The sequence below is a fragment of the Ochotona princeps genome, chromosome 19 (assembly GCF_030435755.1).
Source record: "Ochotona princeps isolate mOchPri1 chromosome 19, mOchPri1.hap1, whole genome shotgun sequence".
Classification (NCBI taxonomy): domain Eukaryota; kingdom Metazoa; phylum Chordata; class Mammalia; order Lagomorpha; family Ochotonidae; genus Ochotona; species Ochotona princeps.
In genome coordinates, this window is record NC_080850.1 from 50,016,549 (window position 1) to 50,040,931 (window position 24,383).

General features: G+C 55.2%; 1 protein-coding gene across 1 annotated transcript in view; it reads right to left on the reverse strand.

Annotated features, from left to right (window-relative positions):
- LOC131482610 (ly6/PLAUR domain-containing protein 8-like) overlaps nucleotides 1-23,063 on the reverse strand; it is a 29,956-nt gene extending 6,893 nt beyond the window's left edge. Inside the window, exon 1 of the mRNA XM_058677398.1 lies at nucleotides 22,961-23,063. Within this exon, the coding sequence (XP_058533381.1) occupies nucleotides 22,961-23,015 (55 nt within the window). The 5' untranslated portion in view covers nucleotides 23,016-23,063. The remainder of the gene's footprint in view (nucleotides 1-22,960) is intronic.
- Between the last annotated feature and the right edge of the window lie 1,320 nt (nucleotides 23,064-24,383).

A 24,383-nucleotide genomic window follows, 5' to 3' on the forward strand; every position in this document is an offset into this window, starting at 1 on the left:
CTTATATAGCCTATGGCCACATCAATAGAAAGGGAGGGGCCTCTGGCTTTCAGACTGTGCCCTGCTGCCCTGCCCAAGGCCTATTAACCCTTGGCAGCTGAGCACTGGCATGCTCTGTGGTCTGAGATCTGCAGGGATCCCTGCTGCCTTGGTCAAGCCAGCTCTGGCCCAGGACCAGGAAGCAGGTAAGAGGCTGGCAGCGTCCACTGCAGGGGCCCAGGGATTCAGTCGCACATGACAGCTTGCCTGTTCATGACAAGTCTCCCAGGGCAGCCCCATTTACTGGAGAGAGACGGGGCAGGGACCCTGGTGGGCACCTGACTGGATAGGCTCAGGGCTCAGAACCTGCTGGGAAAGGGGCTCTGTGTCCCCGGAGGTCCTGGCCTCACTGTGTTTCAGTGACTATCCACCTCTGAGGGTCCCTCGAGGGCCACCATTGGGCTGGCAGCCCTAGGAGGCTGGGGCTGAAGGTCTGTCAGGTCAGACAAACATTCCCACCTAGCAGGGAGGTCTGGCTCTGGTCCAGGCTGTGCCCTCATGATGCCCATCCCCTACCCCCTGCTCCCTGGGTCCCAGCTCCTGGTCTGCCAGTGAGGATGCCAGGTGTCACTTGGGCAGCTGAAGATGTATGCCTGCTGAAATGCATACCTGACCCACTGTCACCTGTCCATAGCCCAGCAAGCGCCATCAGCAGGGAAGCTGGTGGCGATGCAGCCCTGAGTGGGCCCTGAGAGGCCTGGGGACTGTGCCAACGGTGATGGTTGCCCCCAGCCCCTAGCACAGGCCCAGAGAGGCCCAGCTGCCCTCTTCATGGTGGGGCCTGATTCCCAACACCCACACTGCCTTTTCATTGTCTTCGCAGAATCCCCGGTCATCCTGGGGTGAGACTGGAGCCACCTTAGGGAGGAATCTTCTTTAGTGGCCTGAGTAGGAGCAGAAAGAACGAGGGGGAGGCAGGGCCGACACCCGAAGCAGGAATTCTGCCTCTCCCAGGGACCCAGGCCCAGACCTCAGCAAAGGGCCCTGTGGAGACGTGCAGCCTGCTCCCGCCTTCCGGAAACTTCCTCTCAGGGGCTGACTCTCCAGCTTAACAGCCTAAGAACAGGCTGCGGTGGAATCTCGGCGCCTGACATTCCTGATCCAGCCATGTCAAGGGAAAACATGTGGATGTGACAGACAAGCTTGCCTCGGTGCACGACCTGTATGGCTGCATCCCTGTTCTCAGCTCCCCATCTCGCTCGTGGACGATGATGGCCCCCACTTCTGAGCTGTTATGGGAACTGAGAGGTGACACAGCCTGCAGCCATCAATATGAGGCCTTGTAGAGTATCGGTTGTTTCTGCTGCCACATCTCTACTCCTGAGTCCTGGCACACAGCTGCTGCCCAGGCCGGTAGACCGAGCGGAAGGAGGGGAAGACAGCCAGTGGCAGGGAATGCGGGCAGCACCAGGGGCTGTGCCTCTCTGCCCACTCACTCTGCCCAGAGATGGAGCCAGCCCCCAGCCTGCTGCCTGCTGGGCTGTTCTGGCTTGGGACACGAGTCTCAGCTCAGGTGGGTGGACTTGCTTGTGTTTCACTGTCCCCATTGGGAGGAAGTGACGACTTCAATGCTGGCCTGCCATAAGGCAGAAAGTGGGGGTGCTTGGGCACGTATAGACCTGGAGCTGGAGGAACCACTCGGGGTCTGCCACTGCACCCTGCTTCACACAAGTTGCTTTGGAGCCAAGAAACAAAAAGGACTAAGAAGAAGGCAGAGCAAGAATGTGGTGAGTCCAGTCTTAGAAGTCCTGCGGTCAGCATCCTTAGCCTGGACGCCATCACGTCCCTGGGCTTCCTGTGTGGTGTGTGAACCGAGCTCATCTATCTGGGAAAATGTTTGCTGTAATCACTTCCCCAGGTTCCCTGCCTGCGTGCACACAGCTGCTTGTAGGGTGGTTGTAGCCAGGGCTGTACCATCTGCACCTAGGGCTGTGCCACTTGCACCTAGGGCTGCCCTGCTGGGGAGCACAGGGCAGCAGGCAGCCTGCACTCAGAGCCCGACTCACTAATTTCTCAGCGCCTCCATCAGGACAGGTGGAGCTCTTTGTCCCCTGAGCTCATCTTCAGCTGCCCGAGTGACACCCCACTCCTCACGAGCGTGTGCTTGGTTGGGATGGGGGTCACTGCGAGTTGCCTTTGGTGGCTGTGCTGAAGTCACTGCTTCCATACTTACTAGACTCCAAGTTGAGGAGAAATGGTTCTGCTCAGTGAGGGGCTGATGGAGATGGCGCCAGACGCCAGTGAGTCACGTGTCTAAGTGGCCGTCTAGCCGCTCACCCTGCTTCCCTTCAGAACCAGCACTGGGAGAGGGCAGCTTCTGAGCTGGGGTGTTGGGGGTCGTGGAATCAGGCGGGCTAGGCAGGCGCTGTCCGAGGCCAGGCTGTGTTGAGAGGGGACTGCAGCTGCTACTGTGTTCTGGGCATTGTTTGCTCTTCTAAAGCAGGCTGACATCATCACAGCTGCATTTGGTACGGGTCCCTTTGCCATGGGACAGAGCAGGCTTCCCCACTTCTTCCACATGTCCATCCCTCAGGGATAATCATATTACAGTAAGGAACACAAAGTAAGCCGCCACAGGGCAGGACTGTGATGGTCTGAAGGGGTATTTCTGCTTTCCCTGGTTCTCACATGCGGTGGGCTTGGACCGAAGTCCCCCGAGCTGTCCCGGGGCAGATCCCCAAGGGAGCCTCCTTCCAGCCGAGTCTCCCATCAGAATGACTCCTCTGAGGTCTCAGTCCAAGTTCCAGTCTGTTTCCTGGAACTGAAGCACAGTCATTGGGATTGGGAAGATGCTGTGCGTGGAGCTGGCGTGAAGCCATCACAGGGCCTGTGCAGACCACCTCGCGGGCTGAACACGGTCACAGGGGACGGAGGAGCAGGCAACAGCGTCCACGGCCTTTCCCCTCCAAGCAGGCCCGTGTTCTAGGCAGCAAGTTCTAGCCTGGGCATGGCAGCACCGGAGCTGTGCAGACACGTCTCCCCAGGAGAATAACAACAAAAGCAAAATCCCACCAAAGGGAGATGTCAGCAGTCTTACAGAGAGCCCACGGCAAATGAGGAAGGATTCAGAAAGTTCCCTGGGAGCCCTAAGAACAGCATGTGGGGCAGCATCTGAACTGTCACCTACTTGTAACACTTGAAGTTTCACATGAGGGACGCTCAATACCAGCTGGACACACCCAGAGCTCAGGCTCCCCTGCCCTGGTCCCAGCTGAGGGCTTTGGTGTCTGACATGGAGCAGTAGGCAGCCGGCTGCCCAGGCTCCCTTCCTCAGGCACCTGCCAACTCTAGTGATAACCGTGCTGAAGGTGAACAGCTTAAACAAACCAATCTTATGAAAATAAACACACACAGATAAGAGCTTTCTAGGAAGAAACACACTGAACTAAAATATACAAATAGATGTAAAGTAAAAAACAAAATAAAAAAAAGATGTGTTGCATGCCAAGAGACAACATAAGAGAAATGGATATGCATATGTCCGATAAAAGGAAGTGTAAGTGATAAAATTGCTAAAGATAGATAGACCCAGTGTATAGCTAATAAAGTGCCGTGGAAGATGTAACAGTTATGGTCAGACACTTCCCTTGAAGACACACACAGCCCAGGCAGGCAAAGGGAAGGGAGAAAGCAACAGCTCAGCAGCCAGAGACCCCGAGGCCCCATTTCCAGTCCCAGCAGGTCCTGACTGAAGGGCAACCAGGAGGCCAAGGCCTGACCCCCAGCACCCAGCCCTGCAGCAGCACCAGCTGAACTCCTGCTGCCCAGATGTGGGGGGACACAGGGAGAACCTGGGCCACAACACGCCCTCAGCCACAGTGGGTGAATGTGGACACCAAAGGTAAAAGGACTCAGGACTCCAGGAGTGTGTGGACGGTGATGGATCCTGACCCGCTGTGATGGTGGAGCCCACGTATCTGCTTGTCTGGCCATGGCAGCCAGATGTTTGGTCTAATCGTGATTCTAGATGTTTGTGCTACAGTTTTCTGGATGAATTAACCCTCTGTTGTGAGGCTGGCCTCTTGGATTATCAGGACATTTGATCACAGACAGAGGAGACCTCCCTCAGAGGAACAAGCTCTCTGCAGGTGCTTTGGGATGTGAGCTGTGGAGCAGCTCCCAGGGCAGGGCCCAGCCTGCTGCCCTCTGGGGAGCCAAGGACTTGACCTTCTTCCCTCTCTGCCTCCCTCTCTCTCTCTTCATGTTGAGGTTCTCCCTGACACCTGAGCAGTCAGACTGTGCCTCCTGTCCCGGGGACCTGCTCTCCTGATGTCCCTTCTGGGCTCTGTGACCACAGCAGCCCCTGGGGGTGAAGGCTCAGCAGGTGCCCAGGAGGTCCTAGAAAACACACCAAGTCTGAGTCAACGTGCCAGGGACCCCTGAGGTGACTGTCCCCTGACATATGCAAGAGGACGTGAAGGTGTTCATGATCAGAACTGAGGACGGAGCTCAGGGACTGGGAACATCGGAGAGCCAGGGCTGGGGAAGAACGGGCAGTGCAGGTGAACCCGAGCAGATGTGTGCACGTATAGGTGCTGGGCTCACAGGAGGTCAGGGGGACCCCAAGCTCACAGGTCAGAGGGACCCTGAGCTCCCAGGTCAGAGGGACCCCAAGCTGACTCACACAGGACTGAGGGACCCAGCAGGTTTACACAGGAGAGAGGGACCCCGAGCTCACAGGACAGAGGGACCTCGAGCCGACTCACACAGGTCAGACGTGAGTGAGCTAGATGCAAGTAGAGCTGACTCACAGAGGTCGGAGTTGGGGCCGAGCAAGAACATGTGTTCCTGCAACACCAGCCCGGGAAGTTGAATAGAATTCCCACGGCCCTCTGCCTCTGCTGGTGGTGACAAAGCTGTGACGTGGCAGGAACCAGGGAAGGAAGAGCCATCACACACAACGCTGGACGAGGCATTAGCCTCAGAACTGATCATTGCCGGGAAAGGCCGCCTGTGCCCAGCTAGTGGGCATTGACCTGAACAAAGAACGCATCCGTTTGTTCTCTGACCTGGTCAGTTTGCCCCAGTGGAGACATTTCTTCTGGAAAGATTTGCTTCTGCCTGGGCTGCTGGGCTACATGTTGGAATCTGCTGCCCAGGAAAAGAGGGCATCTTCCAGATGAGAGCAGGGTGAGGTGTGGAACCCATGGGTGCTCTCGCCTTTGCTACGTCTGTTCTCCCACAAACATGGGCTGTGTCTGTGTCACCTCAGGTCATCTTGCATTGCTTTCTGGTCATGTTGCCCTGTGGCAGGTGGCATCTTGGTGGGACAAGGACAGTGATAGTGCCCATGGAGAGAGAGGAAGCAGGAGCCGCCAGAGGGACCAAGCTTGCTGGTGGGCATCAGCTGACCCTCAGGAACCACATCCACCATTTCCATGGTGGTGCCCATGACCACTCCACCTTCCACTGGGTGCCCATTGAGATCCAGCCCTTGGGTCCCCACCATGGGGATCATCATCCAAGTATAAGAGCCTCCATGGACAGACTAGGTCCGACATACAGCAGGCACCTTGGAGATCCCTGCTGCACTGAGGGAGGCTCCGTGTGTTCCCCAGAACTTCCCGGTGGCCTGCTGAGCCGTCACCTCTGGCCTCGCTGTGATCACAGAGATCACAGGGCAGCACAGCCCGGATGGCCGTTCAGGAATGTGGGTCCTTAGAGCAGGTGGCACAGGTCTGACAGGGAGGTGGCAGGTGTGTAGACGCTGGTAGGAGTGCTGTGCGGTCCCTGTCAGGCTCAGAGGACAAGGACCACAGTGATGGTGTGGGGTGGCATGGCAGGTGCCCCTTCCCATGTTTGTGTACTTTTGCTGCTATGTGGACATTCCCAGTGTCCACTGTGCCTGACTCCTGTGCCCTTCTAGGGGACCTCAGTCACACATCCTTTGCAATGTAGTGGGTCCCTGGGGAAGCCTGGGGCCTATTGGACAATGACCTGGGAAGCCTGGGCAGGTTGCAGGTTGGACAGTTCCTGATGAGGCCTGGGCAGGTTGGGCAGTGCCGTGGACAGTGTCCTGCGGAGGTTGGACAGTGTCTCAGGTAGGCCCTGGTGTCTGTCGTTCTAGAAGGGATGGATGGTGCCCTGTGCTCTGTCACCTGCCTGGACAGCTGTGATCAGAGTCCCCCACACCCACACGCTGGCCAGGTCCTGGCTGCAGGTGGGCTTTCAAGGAATACAGAAAACCGAAGGACGCCGTGACTTGTGTTTCTCTCCTAACTGGACCACATCCCATGGTAAGCAGAGGACTTCTTGAAAGTTCATGGGCATGCTTAGTGGACCTGCCCCATATGAGGCCTACACTATGTGAACACCCCCCATGGACCCTGCCCTGTGTGAGTCCCATAACGTCTGAATTCCCTATGTGGACTGAGACCCCTTCAGCTCTGCCTTATTTGAGCTGGTGACCATCACTTGCAGGCAGAGGGACACTGACCAACCAACCTATCCCCACCTTGGCTTCTGCCCATCAGTCAGCCCAGGGGTTGCTCCAGGCTGAGGTTCCCCCCCTTGGGTTCTCCCTCAATCCCCCATGCTCCAGGCTGAGGCTCCCTCCCTCCCCCTGGGGTTCTCCTGCACTCACAGCTGCTCCACTCTTGCTCACTTCACAACCAAGCCAGGCTTGCGGAGTTGGTCTCAGTCAAATCAGTGCACACAGCTGACAAACATGTACCCAGGAGGACTTAACCATATCAGGCGTGGCTGCTTCTAGAAGGATTTCTGTTGTGAAATTTGCCTACATGAAGGATAGGATTATTCACCAAAGCGAGTTGTGTGTGCGACAGTAATGACAGTGACTCACCGTCAGGTGCTCTCAAGGTCACAGGGTCGGGAACCTGGGAGGAAGTCCAGGGGTTTGCGTGTCTTCTAGACCTCAAGCCCATGGTGTGGCTGGAGCTGGCTGTGGCTGGTGCTGTATGGTCACTGCTGGCAGATGCAATGTGGGAACACCAGGCCCTGTTCATGACTCATGGTTTGGACAATGAGCAGTGACCCTGACTGTCCTGTTTCTCTGAGTTGCTTTAAAACTATGTTTTATTTGAGAGAGAGAGAAAGCGGGATGATAAAGAAAGGCTGCCATGTATTGCTTCATTTTCCAAATGCCAGAGACCACAGGGACCAGGAGGGGCTGAAGCCAGGAACTGGACCCTTGTGGGCGGCAGAGACCCAACGGCTGCAGCAGTCGCTGGATGCCTCCCAGGTGCACATTAGCAGAAAGCTGGAAACAGTCACGATTCCCACCCCTCAGATGGCATTTTAGCTGTCTAGCTGAATGCCCGCCCTCCCTGAAGCTTGATCTAAGCAGCCACACCTTGATGCTAAGCACCTGGCCTTCCTCCCCTGGGTCTCCCTGGGGTTCTGACTGAGCAGTGGAATGTCAGAGCTTGGCCCTGCTTCCCAGGCAACCCTCCATACAGCCCTGTGTGCAGGCATGAAAGCCAACCCTGAGGGCAGAGGGGACTCAGCTCCCAGCCCAGCCGCTCTCTGCACTCACCCAGCACTCCACCTGCCCAGCCACTCCCTGGCCACCTGCCCTTTGAGCTCTGCCTGGGCTATCTTCCCAGGCTCCAGGAAGAAGAGGTTGAGGGCAGTGCCAGGGGCAAGGCAGAGGGACAGGTGGCACCTGTGGATCCTCTGGCTTACTGTGCCAGAGTGAAGCCGGCACCCACCTCCCACCTGCCCCGCAAAGCTGGCCCTGGCTGGGGACCCCTCTGTCCTGTCACGCAGGCAGTGTGTGTCCTGGCACCGACAGGCCAACCCCGGGGGCTCCCCTCAGGAACCTGGGAGCTCCTCCCCAGGCTCCCCTGCCCCACCTTTGTTACCTCAACAGTATTCTGTTTTAATTCATGAATGGGGTGCCTGTGATTTATTCATCATGCTCAGTAATGTTCCACAGTTTGTGCAGGGCGAGTGCTGTCACCCCTGATTAGGTTTATTCCTGAGTATCTGGTTCCTTTCCATCCTGTAATGATTTCCCCATCTGGTGACCCATTGTCAGTGTAGATGGGATTTAATTTACTGCTGAGTAAACTCACAGCTGCCTCTGTCTTTTGGTCCTCACTCTGCGATCTGCTGAGCCATGAGCACAGGTGGTGATTTGAGCACTGGAGGTTCCTGGGTGTGAGTCATGGCCTCGGGACTACAGGCTCTGTGTGTGTGTCTGTTTTCCTCTGATGGCTCTGGCCAGAACTTCCAGTGGGGTCCACCTCGAGGGGGCCAGAGCAGAATGGTCATGGGATGCTGCCAGCTCTGTCTAACCACTGAGTATGACGTCCCCCACAGTCCATACAAGCCTCCTGCCTGATTGAGGCAGGTCCCTCTGCTGGCGTCTGCCACGTGCTTTTACATGCAGGGAAGTGGGTGTGGAAACACTCTGCTTTGGCTCCTGTGGGGTTATCCTGTGGGTTTCCCCTTGGCTCTGTTGTTTGGTGTATTATGTTTATTTTGAACAATAAAAACTTGGTTGTTTTTTTCAAAGCAAGCTGTTTTTTTTCACATGCAAGCTGAACAGAAAATCTAGAAAGTTCTGTTGTGGCCCTTTCTTGCAGGACAGCCATTACCTCTCCTACTAACAGATGGTTTCAGCATGAGGAAGCTGCTGGGCTGGTGGGTCAGCACTGAGGCCGGTGGTCACCACACAGCCCACAGCAGGGCCACTGCCCGTGCTGCTGCACAAAGGCCTGATGCCACAGGTCTGCCCTCCAGGACCCTCCCTGATCAGGCTCCCTGCCCTCCCCCCAGGAGATTCCATGTCACAGCACCACTCCCCTGCTCCCCCACTCCCCTGCTCCCCCACTCCCCTGCTCCCCACTCCCTGCTCCTCCACTCCCCTGCTCCCCCACTCCCCTGCTCTCCCCTCCCCCGTTCCCCCCTCCCCTGCTCCCCCACTCCCCCGCTCCCCCTCTCCCCTGCTCCCCCTTTCCCCCGCTCCCCCACTCCCCTGCTCCCCACTCCCCCGCTCCCCCACTCCCCTGCTCCCCCACTCCCCCGCTCCCCACACCCCTGCTGCCCACTCCCCTGCTCCCCCACTCCCCTGCTCCCCCACTCCCCCGCTTCCGCACTCCCCTGCTCCCCACACCCCTGCTGCCCACTCCCCTGCCCCCCACTCCCCTGCTCCCCCACTCCCCTGCTCCCCCACTTCTCTGCTCCCCCACTCCCCTGTTCCCCCACACCCCGGGCAGCACTGGGCTGTGGATCTAGTGTTCTGAGGTTTCATGGTTTTATTGCAGTTCCCTGATGACCACAGTGTTGAGGGTGATCCACAGGCGGCCTTGGAGCAGGTGCTGTCTGCCCTGATAAGACTTCTGATTAGATCTGGTGCTCCCTGTCCTACTGAGTGGCTCACTGCATTGTTACTGAGTTCCAGGACTTGGGTTTTGGTAAAAGTCCTTCATCAGACACTTTTTTTTTTATAAAATTTTGAAAATATTCACTGCTAGTTCGTGGCCTCTCTTCTCATTCTTTTTACAGTCTCTTTAGCAAAACACCTAAGTTTCATACCTTCTCTCTCTCCCCTTACCAACATTCTTCCTCTTCCTTCTCTGTTTCTTTTGGGTTTATCAGGACAGTGGAATATGTTCTCGTTGTCATTTATTCTTTTGTAATTTTAATGTTCTTTCCTCTTTCATGCCCGTACAGCTGAAGGGTTTTTCCTCACAGAATGAATCCCTGGGCCTGTTGGGGTAATCTAGTGGCTATGGTTCTCGCCTTGAACGCCCCGGGATCCCATATGGGCACCGGTTCTAATCCCGGGGGCTCCACTTCCCATCCAGCTCCCTGCTTGTGGCCTGGGAAAGCAGTCAAGGACGGCCCAAAGACTTGGAACCCTGCACCAGCAATGGAGCCTTGGTGGAAGCTCCAGGCTCCTGGCTTCGGCTCTGGCCATGGTCGCCACCTGCGGGTGTGAATGAGTGATGGAAGATCTTTCTCTCTTTCTTGTCCTCTGTGTGTATACCTCAGTTTCCAATAATAATAATAATAAAAGAATGAACACCTAACTTAACTATAGTTTACATATTGTTTTACTAAACTCCGTGTTTAACCTAAATCTTAGTTTTTAATTATTTACTTCCTCCTGTTTGCTTTGTGTTTAGTTTGCTGTTCTTTTCTCCACACATTCATTGTCACACCTTGTTTATTTCAAACACAGAGAGAAAGCAGGGAAGAAACAGAGAATGAGATCTTCGATCTGGTGGCTCCCTCCCCACATAGTCACAGCAGCCAGTCCTGGGCCGGGATGAATCCAGGAGCCATTTGCTTCTCCCTCCTGGGTGCAGGGGCCCAAGAACTTGGGCCATCCTCTGCCCGTTTCCTAGAAACATTAGTAGGAGCTGAATGGGAAGCGGAGCTGCTGGGACTCAAATCTGTGTTCAGATGGAATGTCGGTGTTGAATGTAGTGGTTAACCTGCTACACCGCAATGCTGGCCCCAATCCATGACATTTATTATTATTGTTATTCTTAAGTTTATTTATTATCATTTTTAAAAATAATGATTACATGGTTGATCATGGTGGGAAGGATAAAGGTTTAACGAAAATTGTGTGAGTTCATTACTTCCAAATTTGCTAGTTGTTGTTCCTGGGGGAAGGAGAGAAGCAAAGGGGGAAATTACTCATGACTCTCCACACGTCCCAGCACCCAGGGATGAGGAACCAACACCTCATATCAACCAGAGTCTCAATGTGTACATACTCCGAGGGTTCTGTCCAAGTGGTTTGGATAGTTCTGAAATGCTGCCGATTTCACTGATCCAAACATGATGTCAACCTCCCAATGTCCATTGGTTCCATTCACCGAGATTTTTTGCTGTCTGCATTTGTTTGGGGGTAGTTGTCCAGTTCTGTTCTGCTACAGCACCAAATGCGTTGTCATATTCTCCTTTGACAACAGGGCCTTTGTCCACTGCCCCACCTTTTTCATTAAGTAGGGCATGTTCTTGCACGTGAATCCAAGCAGCTAGGCCAGGCGTCCCATGCATCACCGGATCCCCCAACCCTGGGGCTCACAAACTTGACATCCACTGAGGCAGGTCTCAGGGCCCGGGATTGAAACCCAAGCCCTGCTAGATCCCCCACCTCTGTGGCTCATGGACCTGGCACTCACCTAGTATGCAGGCCCTGGGGCCCAGGGCAGGAGGCCCAAGCCCCGCCAAGTCCCACACCAGGGTTCACAAAACCAACACCCACCTAGAAGGCGGGTTCCAGGATCTGGGCCAAACTACCCATACCCCACTGGTTCTCCTGTCTCTGGGACTCAGGAATCCATCCCCAACTACACATGTGGGCCCCCTGACTTGAGCCAAGCTACCCGAGCCCTGTCAGATCCCCTGTCCCTGGGATTCATGTATCTGGCCCCCGCTTAGCCCAGGCTGGCATGACTTGCCTCACCTTAGCTTCCACAGTCTTATTGCACTGCCTGGCCTAGTCTAGTCTGCCCCCTGTTCCAGCTTCTGTTGGTGGGTGCTGCAGTCTATCCCAGCCCAGACTGATTGCTGTCCTGGTCCTAATGTGAACTGGTGTTGTGACCTGATCTGGCTCCTCCTGCTTGCTGCCCCGGTTCTCAGATCTGCCAGTGGGTGTTATGTGCTAGGCCAGACCGGTCTGTCCCTAGACCTATCCCACATGTATGATGGTGGATACTGTAAGCTGGCGTTGTCTGGGCTGCTCCTTGCCTTGCTTCATGTACTCTCCTGCAGGGACTGCGTCCCAGTGAAGGAGTTTCCCAAGCTCCTCATTGAGTACATCGTTGGCCCAGGTTGACTTTGTCCACCTCCTGTCTTGATAAGAACAGTGGCCTTGCTCAACCGGCCACACCCATTCTGGTTCTTGTTGTTGGTTTTTGTAGCCCAGCGGTTCCTAGTCCATGCCCAGACACAGTTTTCCATAGTTCAGCAGGAGTCAAGACCTAGTCTGGCCTGTTCTACATCCAGAATGGCTCTCATGAGGACCAGTGGGGACTGGAGTTAAGCCCAACCTGTTGCTCCACTGTCCCAGAGCACACCAGCATCAGTGCAGTCTGTAGCCATGTACAGCCATGCCTGCTACATTCAATCCTACTCTTGTTCTAAAAAAAGGAAACCCCATCCCAACTGAGTGTCCCCTTACCTCCCCACAAGGCCTGACCCCATCTGCAGTTTTTGGGTGAGCCAGCAGATTGCAGTTCCACAGAGGTGAGTCCACCTTGCCCCCACAGATTCTGCTATCAGACCAACTTCTCTCACTCTTGTTCTCTCCTCCAAACCACTCTGGTGTCAGTCCCACACATACATACACATATCATGGACTTATCAATGGAAGTTCCACAGCTACAATTCATAATCTGGGGATAAAAACCACAGGTCATCTCTCACTGCCACTTATGCAATCCCATAATTCCCCTGTAAATCAATACCCTCTAACTGTGAGGGTAGGCCCCCAGATGGCTCGAGGGGCTTTGCCCAGCACTTTTGGCACCCGAGATGTCTGGCTACAGGTACCCCTGTGGATCAAAAAACCTAGCCTCCAGGATAGGGTGGTCCTGGAAGCCTGCCGAGCCTTCCTCCCCCAAGGAAGCCAGTGTGCTCAGCTGTTTGTACCTGTGCCAGGCTCAAGAAGCCTCCAAGCCAAGGGTCTTGAAGGCCTGCCCAATCTTGACAATTTTTAATACTCTTGCATGCTACCCCCCTTTTTTGGCACAATAACAAACTTTCTCCTTCCCTCTCATTTACTATTAAATCAGAGTAAGTTTGTAGAATTCTCAAGTGAACAGGAACAAGCAATTTTACCCAAGGATTAGCAGAAATGATGCATGTGATCTCACAGCTGCCACGCTCTGCTTCTTCCTCTGCACCTCTGTTGGCCCTGACCCAGCTGTAAGACAGTTCACTTTGTAAGGAGTGATTCAAACATCCCATCTTGGACCCAGTGCCACTTCCTGCTTCTCCTTTCCCACAGCTCCCCAAATTTGTGTGTTCTGATCATCCACCAATGAAATGTAACCTCATTGTGTCTTACCTGAAAGCCTCATCCACCTTTCTCTAGAGACCCCTTCCCCTAATCCCCCCACCTACCAGTCACCTGTGATCTCAGACACCAAATACTGGCGCCAACCCACAGCCCATCCCAACCAATTCCTCACGACCCCTCATCCCCCCAACCCCCGATACCTTGCAGGCTCCTCTGGGTTGCATAAATGAACCTCCACAGGGGCCACTTCCCCTTTTCCCTTTCCCTGGCTCTCCCTGTCCTCCTCCATCTTGCCCCTTCCCCTGCCCTGGCAGCTCCCCATCCTGCCACCAGAGCAGGAGATGTTTCCCTTCCTGTTCTCTCCCCTCCTCTATACCCACCCCCATCCCGGCTCTGTTTCTACCCTGCTGGAATAAAGGACCTCCTGAGCACCTTGCTGTGTCTGGCATTTTCGCTTGCAGTAAACAAATTGTCGAAAGAGGACTTGGCTTCGGGAATTAGCTGTGTGTAAGAACTTGAAGTGCATTTTAAGACCTAACACAATTCCGTCTCCCAGCAGCTGCTTGTGTGAGGTGCTGAATCTGGATGTGGTTGGAGAGGTTGGGGATGTCTGTGATGAGCAGTACATTTGAAATGAAGATCCTGTTGAAATTTAACTTCTGGCTACAATTATTGGCTGCTGTTTCACAGGCTGTAAGCTTTCCTGCCCAAGCCCTCAGCAGGCAGTAACTGTCCTCAAGACAGGTCCGCATGTGCTGATTAGGGTCTGACACTTACCAGGAGCCAGCAGGGAGCATACCAAGGGCCAGCAGAATGGCTGGAATTTGGGACTCTGAACATGTCCCCACTCTGTGCTGGTCACAGCCACTGGCCACACTCCTCTCTGTGTGGGACTTGTGCCTCCAGGGCCCAGGACCAGCTGCCCACCAGCATCAAGTGGACAAGGAGGGTCCCGAGAGCCCCCTGCCCTGTCAGCCTCACTCAGAGCTGCTGCCAGCCCCAGTGGGGAGCAGGCGATGGGAACGGGAGAGGCTGGGGAAGCTGCACGTGCTGGGCTCCAGTGCACAGTCGGCTTCTGCCTCTCCGTGGGGTGACTGCGATGCCGTCATGAGCTGTGCAGGTGGACAGAGTGTGGGAACGATGATGGGGTCTGAGGAGAAGCAGGTACCAGACATACAGGGTGGCACCCACAGGTGTGGCTCCATGGACAGCTCTGAGGGATTGGTAAACTGACCATCCCCTTCCCCAGGGAAAGGGGCCCAAGTCCTCCTCTGGGAGCAGTGTCCATGGGCCACGGACCCCTGGGGTCAAGCAGTTGGCTGCCTCCCCTTCTCCCGGCTGGACCCCTATAGACTCCCCTCTGACTCGGCTGGCAGGGCACGTGGGTGGGCACCAGCACCCCTGTGGCCACCTCACCCATGTTGCTGCACTGTCCAGCTTGAGAGCACCTGTGTCCCACATTCCCAGCCCTTCCTCCCTGGATCCTGGCCCATAATCTTGCTCATTCCCTTCCAAGGGCAGCCTCGGAGCTTTGGGACTGCCCGACAGGGCCAGGTGCCCCACCAGGGAGAGAATGGTTGTTGCAGAGCCATGATGAGTAGGGGCTCACGGGAGCCCAGGAGCAGGTAAGCTTGGTGGGAAAAAGCAGTCAACCCTGCAGTCTCGGGGCCATGGGGTCCCACAGGGCAGGGACAAAGAAGGGGTCAGAGCTGTGGGGGCAGCAAGGCAGCATTGTATCTTTGTGGGTCACCCCTCTGCCTGGGCCTGGGCAGAGCTGTCATCTTTGTGCTGGGGGCCTCCTGGCAGACCGACTGATGCCCTGATGGCCCCTGTCTATCAGGTGAGGATGGAAGGCCAGGGCAGTTCAAGGCTGTGGGCCAAGGCTCCAGGGCTGGGGGTGACTGAACCCCTGAACATACTGCCTGTGCGAAGTCCCAGGGCCATAAGTTGGGCCAAGCTGCTGGGCAGCTGCCCGACCACACACAGCTGCACAGAGGCCAGGTCCCTGTGAGCACTTCTCTGTGTAGTTTTAAGCAAGATCTGTTACTCTTGGGCTGGCTTTGTGATGCAGTGGGTAAAGCTGCCTCCTGCCATGCTGGATTCCTGCACCAGCTGGCACACTCCCCATCCAGCTCCTGCTAATGGCCAGGGAAGGCAACAGGAGACACCCAGGTTCTTGGGCCCCTGCTCCCACATGGAGGCCTGGGTGAAGCTCCTGGCTTCAGTCTGTCCATTGTGGCCGTCTGGGCAGTGGAGCAGCAGATGGAAGATGGCTCTCTTTCATTCTCTGTCTCTATTACAGTTTCATATAAATTAAAGTCTTACAAAATCAGAAAAGCAGAACTTCTTGTTTTTAAAAAGGAGAGGAGCATTTGCTGGAGAGTGTGGCAGACACCCCTTAGCAGTGATGGAGGGAGGGGTCACCAGAGCCTCCTGCTGACCAGGCCCCTGGGAGAGACAGTCACAGCCCAGCTGCCAATCCCCTCCTCTCCTCCTGATCTGGGTGTGGGGAGGGTCTGTGTGTCCTCATGGGATGAGCCTGGGGATGCTGAGATGGGATCTTACTGGGAACGGGGCCCAACTGCCTGGCAAGGTCTGGCGTGGACACGTAGGAAGGCTGGGCCAGAAGCTCTTACTCCTGCAAGGTGACAGTCAGCCTGCAGTGACCTCAGGTTAGATGCTGAGTGAATGACAGCTGAGGCAGCTGAACTTGAACTTTTTTTTTTTAATGGCAGCAAAACATTCCCACCAGGCCATCTCTGTGCATGGGACCACCTCGTCGGGATGCAGGCAGATGGCCTGCTGCTCCATCTTCACCCAGGCTAGGCTCCCTGGACAACGCAGGGGTAATGTCAAGGTTTGTGCCCATGCCTGTGCCCCCTGAAACAGGTTTGGAGGGGCCGGGCTAGACCCAGAGTGCTCAGAGCAGCAGGAGTCCCAGTACAAGGCTGGCGATCCAGGGGAGCTTGGCTGCCTGGCTCAGGCCTGAGCTGGAGGTGGTGCTGGGAGAGGTCGTGGTGTTGGAGCTGGAACTGGAATTGGAGGTGGTGTTGGAGTCTGGAATTTGGATCGACTCAGGCTGTTCGCATGTCAAGTGGTGGATGGTGATCTTCCCAATATTGAATGGTGTCTCTCTGGAGCAGAGGGACTCAGTTATGTTGGAGCAGCCCATGAGTGCCAGCTTCATAGTGCCTGTTGTAAGCACAAGAGGGGGGGCATCTGTCCTAGGTGACCGGGCTGTGGAGTCCGAGGACTACACAGGGAGGACTACAAGCTCAGGATTTGCCCACCTCTACAGGTTCCACATACCCTGCTCCAAACCAGGACGAATAGGCCTGGCCCTTCTCACCCGGGCTGGGCCGTTCTCACCCAGGCTGGGCCTCAGTGCTGCCTGCCTCAGTTTCCCCCAAACTGAAGCAAAGGCAGCCAGAAGGAAAGGAAACGGATGGTGAAGTTCTCTGTACTTTAAAAAAGTAATATTGGGGGCCCGGTGTGGTAGCCTAGTGGCTAAAGTCCTCGCCTTGAATGTGCTGGGATCACGTATGGTTGCCAGTTCTAATACCATCGGCCCTGCTTCCCATTCAGCTCCCTGCTTGTATCCTGGGAAAGCTGTGCAACAGCAGGAGCTGAGCTGATCCAAAGCCAGGAGCCCAGAGTGTCTTCCAGGTCTCCCACAAGAGTGCAGGGTCCCAAAGCTTTGAGCCATCGTCCACAGCTTTCCCAGGCACAGCTCCTGCAACAGACGGAAGATCTTCCTCTCTGTCTCTCCTCCTTTCTGTATATCTGACTTTCCAATTAAAAAAAAAATCTTAAAAAAACCCAGTAATCTTGGGTAAACAAAGAAGCCAAAAAATCACTTTTGCTTTTGGGGCATAGTCAGTCTGGTCTTCCACCTCAGTCAGGCTCCCCAAGGAGGAAACCTCCAAGGCCCACTCCAGCAGAGGACACTGGGCGGCACGGCAGAGTCCTCCAAGAGCGGGGCACCCAGCTGAGTGTGAAACCCACAGCAGTGTGGACATGCAGGCAGTTCAAGGAACAAGAACCTTAAGGAAGTGTTACTGCGGGGGAGGAGCGGTACACCGGGAGACAGCGTGTGAGGGAGACAAGGGGCAGGGATCATATGAGGGGGCACCGGGCACAGGGTGAGTGGTGGGGTGCAGGGAGCCTGCTCTGGGGGACCCATGGGGACAGCTGTGGGTCCTCATCACTTTCCAGTACAAGAGAGACCCTGTGAGGCTGACCCTGAGGAATCCCTGACCACAGGGAGGCCTCGGCCCCCAGTGTCCATCCACGTCCCCCACACACTGAGGTCAGCTGTCCTGGGGACGTGCCCAACTCGAGCTCCTTCTGCCTGCCGAGGTTTAGGCAGAGGCTGGGGGCTGTTCACTGGAGCTGCCCTTCCCTGCAGGACCCTCTGCCTCCCCACAGGCAGGATGGCCACTGAGCGGGTCCTGGCACCTGGGTGGTGGGTGGAAGGGTTGTGTTCCCTTTCAGACCCCACTCGGTGACCCATATGCTCTTCCCTCTGTGGGCAGGCCCTGGTGGCCAAGAGGACCAGACCAATCGTGCCCTGAGTACCGCCGGAGCTGCTCCATAGGCGGGAGACGCTAACATAGTGCCTGTCACTGCGGGCCCTGCTGTGTGCTGTGAATCCACCAGTATAGGAAATTTAGAAACTAGATTTGACATTCTCTGCTGGGGCCCAGGTGCTCTAAGCGAGCATCTGTGATCAGCATAGAAGGGGAGTGTAGGCACACAGAGAAAGAACGGCGCCGCCCAGCACTTCAGGTTGAGAACAGCCATAAAAGGGTAAGCTGAAGGGGGTGGCTACATTGAAAAGGGCAGAGCAGGAGGCCAAGAATGTAGGACTACAAGAGTAGCTTGGGACCAGGAGCCCGGAGAAGGCTCTCCCTGCCACAGGCATCCCAGCCTCACCGCTTGTCATGCCACCCCCTTCCAGGTAACCCAGTGCCTAGCACCCCTGAAGGGAATGGAGTCCCAGACTTACCAGAAGTGCTGATTTCTGCAAGCAGATCGATGCATTGCTCTCCTTCATTGCACGTCTGGGGTGCCCCCTCACAGGAGTCAGCGTCCGATGCTAAGCAGGTAGGGCACTGGGTGTCGCCGGTTCCATTCTCTGGGAAGTCTGGGAGGAAAGAGTCTCACTCAGGACACAGCACTGCCCAGGGACGGTGGGCAAGCAGGGAGAGTCCGGGGGTGGACAGATCAGGTCCCAGCTAAAAAGTTTCCCCTGATCCCAGCAACTCCCGGGGACACAGATCTTCCCTGGAGCACAACCACTTTCAGCACGTCTGTAGGGTACAGACTGAGGACACAGGGAGCCCTTTACGCTGAAGCCAACCCTCAGCCAGCACCAGACCCTGAGTGTCCCTGACACTGCACCTGCATCTCAGGCAGGAGCACACGCACACACAGGGTTCCAGCATGCAGGGCTTCCAGACACAGCAGCAGCTCTAGAGCGTGGGGCAGCACCCTGAGCCCTGAGGCTCCTGCAGGGCTCCTGAGGTCAGAGCCTCTTTAGTGACAAAGGAGGATCAACTCAGCCTGAATTTCTGAGTGGTGAACACTGACAGGGGGAGGCACATGGACAATAGTTCTCTGGGGTCCTCAGTCCCTTTGCAGACTTAGAGTCTTCCCAGCAGTGCCGAGGTCCCAGGTCTGAGAACTGCTGAGGAGCCCACATGCCTCTCCCAGCCAGAAAGGCGTCTGACCCAGCAGCCAAGACTGCTCTGGGGGTGCCTGTGTCCCATCGTGGGACCAGATCCCAGTCCTGGCTCCACTCCTGACCCAGCTTCCTGCCCACATGCAACCTGGGAGGCATCGAGTGCTTACTCAGGTCCTAGAATCCACTGCCCCGTGTGCAAGACCTAGCCTGCGTTTCCAGCTTCTGCTTTGTCCTGGCCCAGCCTCCAGCGTTGTGGGAATGGGGAGTGAACAAGCCAGGGAAGACTCTGTGTGTCCTGGGCTGCCTCTCTGCCTCTGGGGTCAAAGGAGAATCTGGAATGCATCACCAAGGCTCCCTCAGCCTGGAGAGCTGCTGTCTGTCCCTGCTGAGCAGGCCGTGCTGGCTGTGCTGTGTGCCCTGGCTGCTGTCACTCAGGGTGAGTGTCACTCATGTGTCATAGGAGAGCCTGGCTGGAGGTGTCCACCCTGGTGGGGAGTATAGTGACAAACAGAGGGGAGGGTATTGGCAGATGCAGTGATGGGAATGGGGTGGGGGATAGCACCCACCATCAGGAAGGGTGGGATCACACGCTTCTGCTTCGCACTGTTCGTTTGCAAACAACACCCGCTGTTGTCCAGTTGCTCGGACAGCAAAGCTCAAAGACGTGCCAGCCGAAAGTTCTGAGCAGAACTTCTCATGGTAACTTTTGAGCTCTCCATCTACAAAAAGGCAGACACAGACCGTTAGACCCAGGGATGAGAGATTGTGGGGAGCCTGGGGACCCTGAATAGCTGCTGCTTCTGGCAGGAACAGAAAACGCGATTCTTGCTGCATGCAGACTTGGACGTAGTTCAGAGGGCTACCAGTGAGAAGCAAGCTGCTCCTCCCTGGGCAGCCCCTCCTGCAGCAGGGCAGCACAGGAAGTGCAGGCGAGGCCCAGGAAGAGGAGGAGAGCTGAGAAGTGAGGTTTCTGTTGACATCCTTGAGAGCACCCCTCAGGCTCCACCTGCCTAAGAGAAGAAGCAGACAGCATGCACCTGCTCTGCAAACCAAGAGCTTCTGCTGAAAACTGAACTCAAACCAGTCCAGTTTCTAGACCAGAGCTGTCCAGGGTGGTGGCTACTGGCCACATGTGCCCATATAAATGTAAATCTAGGGCCTAGTGCAGTAGCCTACTGGTTAAAATCCTCAACTTGCACATGCTGGTATCCCATATGTGTGCCAGTTCATGTCCTGGTCGTCCCACTTCCCATCCATCTCCCTGCTTGTGGTCTGGGAAGGTAGTCAAGAATGGCCCAAAGCCTTGGGACCCGACACCCACATGGGAGTCCTGGAAGAAGTTCCTGGCTCCTGGCTTTGGTAGGCTCAGCTGTGGCCTTTGTGGCCACTTGTGGAGTGGTTTAGTGGACAGAAGCGCTTCCTCTCTGTCTCTTCTCTCTGTATATCTTACTTTCCAATAAAAATAAAAAGCAACTCTTTAAAAAATTGTAAAGCTAGGGGCCAGCATTGTGGTGTATTTGGTTAAGGGGTGGCCTCTAACACCATCATCCCCTATAAGTATCTGTTCTGGTCCTGACAGCTCCACTTCCTTCTTTAAAGATTTATTTATTTTTATTGGAAAGGCAGATTTACAAAGAGGATAGACAGAGGAAAAGATCCTTTATCACCAGTTTATTCTGTGGCCTCGTTGGATGGAGCTGAGCTGATCTGAAGGCAGGATTTTCTTTAGGGTCTCTCTCCTACATGGGTGAGGGTCCCAAGGCTTTGGTCCATCCTCTGTTGCATTCCCAGGCCACAGCAGGGAGCTGGATGGGAAGCTGAGCAGCCAGGACATGAACATGCACGCACATGGGATCCCGACATGTGCAAAGTGAGGAGTTAGCAGCCTCTGGGCCATTGACCCTGGTCTGGCTACACCAGTTTCAACCCAGCTCTCTAATTCATGTGCTGGAGCAGTTTGGGCTCCTGATACCCCATGGGAGGCCTGAGTGGAGTTCCTGGCTCCTTGTTGCTGGCTTTGACCTGGCACAGCCATGACCCTTGTGGTCATCTGTGGATTGAACTAGCTGATGGAAGATATTCTGTCTGTTTCTCCTTCCCTCTCTGTAATTTTACCTCTCCAATAAAAAAAATATGTATTTAAAATATAAGTCTAGATCAATCACTCTATCACTTAAAATTAACTTCCTTCATTGTCTTAGTGGTACTCCCAGTAGTGCCCAGTAGCCACAGTGGACACTGTCCAGGACAGTGCTGACTTACATGTTTTCATGGTTACGGAGAGAATCACAGGATGGAACAGGTACAGTTGGTGGAAATAGCAAGAACAGGAGAACAAGTAAGTGACAGCATGAGGACAGAATCAGCCAAAGCCAGAACAGGACAGCCATGCACTAAGGATCCACTTCCTCCACAAATCATGGGACTGAGATAAAAAGGGATTGTGATGGAAGCTGTTGTGAAAAATTAATATGAATAGCACAGGGCAATGTTGAGACGTGATGTGGGCATTAATTCCCATGTATTGGTGGCATTGCAGCATCACAGCATCTGTGAACACCTCAGTCTTACGATGACCCAGAATTAGAGGGAACTGCAGTGTGCTCGTCAGTGTGTCAGTTATGGCAGTGTGGTGGCTGTCTTACTGGAAGTCCTCAGCAGATGAGGCCAGAGGGATGGTGCTGCAGCCAGCATCCTGTATTGGCACAGGTTCATACCCCAGTTGCTCCATTTCTGATCCAGCTCTCTGCTTGTATTCTGGCAAAGCAGCAGAAGATGGCGCAAGAACTTGGGTCCCTGCACCCAAAGGGAGACCTGGAAGATGCTCCTGGCTCCCGGACACAACCAGCTCAGCTGTGGCTGTTGTGGCCATTTGAGGAATCAACTAGCAGCTAAGAAGAGCCCTCGTTCTTTTTCTCCCTCTCTGTAAAATCTGTTTTCCAATATAAACGTTTTTTAAAAAAATGCAGGACAGTGGGAACCCTGGGCAGTGTGGAGTCCAAGCTATTTGCAAAGTGCCAGGAGGGCCCCGGGAGCAGTTAATATGGAAACGTACAAAAAAGAAACTCCCTAGTCCAAAAAGTTTGCTACCATTAATAAACTTTGGCTGTTGACCATCAGTCAGTAGTCCACATGTGTTCTTTGTCAGTCTCCCTGCACCAAGTCCATTGCTGCTGGACAGCAAATTTTAAAATCCTTAGTAGAGATCATCAGTCAAGGATCTGTAGGGAAAATATTTTTTTCTCTATCTCTCTCAGATCTGTACACACACAAGGCTATTTTATAAAGCTTGTGGAGAAGTAAAATTGAAGAATTAGCTTTTTTTTTTGGTGAAAAACAAGTTAAAATCCATAAATGTGAGGTCTTCCCTAAGTTCATGGACATCACATATCATGTCAGAGTGTGCTTGTATCTCAGATGAGCACGTTCCCTTGAGCACACGGCAGTGAAGGCGGCCGTGCTGAGCCCTGCTGACACGCACCTGGTGCACGGAGCCGCCACGCTCCCCTTCCTGCTGCTCTGTGTGCACATGTCCCTGAGACACGTGTGGGAGACCTCGAGCTGCTCTCATGCCAAGGGGGAGAGCAGGGGCACAGGCCCGGGGTGGGCAGGCTGCCCTCACTGCCCTCGCTTCTCTCATCTCTGGGAAGGCTCCAGAATGAGCCTTGTCCTCTCGTCAGCCCCGCCTCTCCTGCTCACCTGGCCAGGAATGGCTCCTGTAGGAGCTGCCTTCATGACCCCGTCCATGCCCAGGTGAGCCCAGGTCAGCCTCAGCCTCCTTCCTGCCCTGTCCACCTTCTCCAGCCCCACCTGTGGCTGCTCACAGGGGTGAAGGAGTTTGCAGTGCAGGCTCACCTATAGGCCAGCTGGCAGCAGAATACCCACAGCTGACGGCTCCGGCTTCTTCAGGACACGCTGGTGGAGTGACATCACCATCATCACCATCATTACCACAGTCGTCAGAATACGGTGGAAATGAAACACACTGTGGACACTCCAGGGACTCTGTGGAGACACACAGCCCTCGTGGTCCACACCCAGGGACACTCACAAGACAGAGCACCCCGCCCACATCAAGGTCAAAGAGGATCACGTTCCCACCTTCTGGCGACCCCCAAGCTAGATGGCAGAGCAAAGAGCACCCCATCTGTTCCCCTTTCCACAGTGGGGGGGCCCAGCTGGGCCATGAGCTCACAGGAAGCATCGGGGAGCCTCCCACACCCCACGGCACGAGGGGCAGACCCTGGGTACAGGAGGAGGGTCCTGGGGGCCCACACAGCTTCTCTCACCTACAGCCACCACGGTGAGCGCGGCCAAGAGGCCGAAGACCAGGATGCTCCTCATGGCGCTGGGGCTGACTCTCCTGAGAGCTGGGCTGCGAGCCTGGAGCCTGCAGACACAGGGAGGCAGCCGGGGTGGGGGGACATTCCCTCACCCCTACAGTGGCTGGGCTTTGGGGCACAGAGCCCTGACCATATGCGCCCTGACCTCAGGCCACCTGCCCTCCAGGGGCTGGGAATTCCACACTCCAAGTTGTAGAAGAGTCACACTTGTGTGGGACACAGCCCGGGGTGGGCACATGAAGCCACTCAGCTGCGAGGTGGGCAGGTAGCTTCCCTGACTCTGCTCGGCATCCATTTCCACACGACGTTCATACCTTGTTTCTAGGGGCCCTGCCACTCTCTCCACAGGCACTGGCTCCTCTGAGCACTGTCCCCTGCCAAACACTTGACATCCACCTTCTGTGATTCACCTGGCATGTACCACCTCCTGTTAATTATCTGGCATGTGCCATCTTGTGTTATTTATCCTGTACCACCACACCTGTGTGTGCCATCTTGAACAGCCCTCTTGGCATGTAATACTCGTGTAACACCCACTGGAGCAGCCAGCACTGTCACCAGCACCAGGGCAGGAATCAAGTGAAACACTCAACGCCTAGGTGTCCCTCCTGGGAAGTGTCACGGCCAGGGCCTGGCCGGTGTCCCTCATGGTGACTCCACTCTGCCTTCCTGCAGAGCACAGCTGCCAGATCAGGCCCAGACACAGGGGGTCACAGAGCTGGGGCCGAGGCCGCATGCATTCAGATGGCCTGTGCTCAGAGCAGCTTGGAGAGCCAGCAGCTAGCCCTGCCCTGCTCTGACCCCTTGGCCCTCATTCATTCTGTTAACCATGGTCACAGCCACTCAGAGACAGTTAAGATCAAGTTCACTGGCACTCAGGGAAGGGTCATTTCCTGTGGCAGCAGTCCCACTCCCAGGGCACAGGAGCCACTCCTCTCAGGGTGGTCATGGGCACCAGCACCCACTGCAGAAAGCCCCTGGCAGGCAGCTGTCCTTGGGCTTCTGTAGGGGCAGAGCTGCGCTGCCACACCCCCACTTGTACTGCTCCAGAGCAGAGTCCAGGGGAGATGGGAAGAGGCCCACCTTCCTGGGGAGCTTCCAGGTCCTCTCACCTCACCATATACTCCCACACACCACACCCATGTCATATGCCATGTCACACATTCATGTCATTCTATACATGTACACCAAAGCCCACCCACTGTACCACATATACCGTATGCACACGCTACACCTGCACCCAACACACTTGTCAGAAGCACATCACATACACATACCACAAGATGGCACATCACACATTCCCATCATTCTACACACAGCAGAGCCTACCCATCACATAAACCACACCACCTAAACCACATGCACGTAC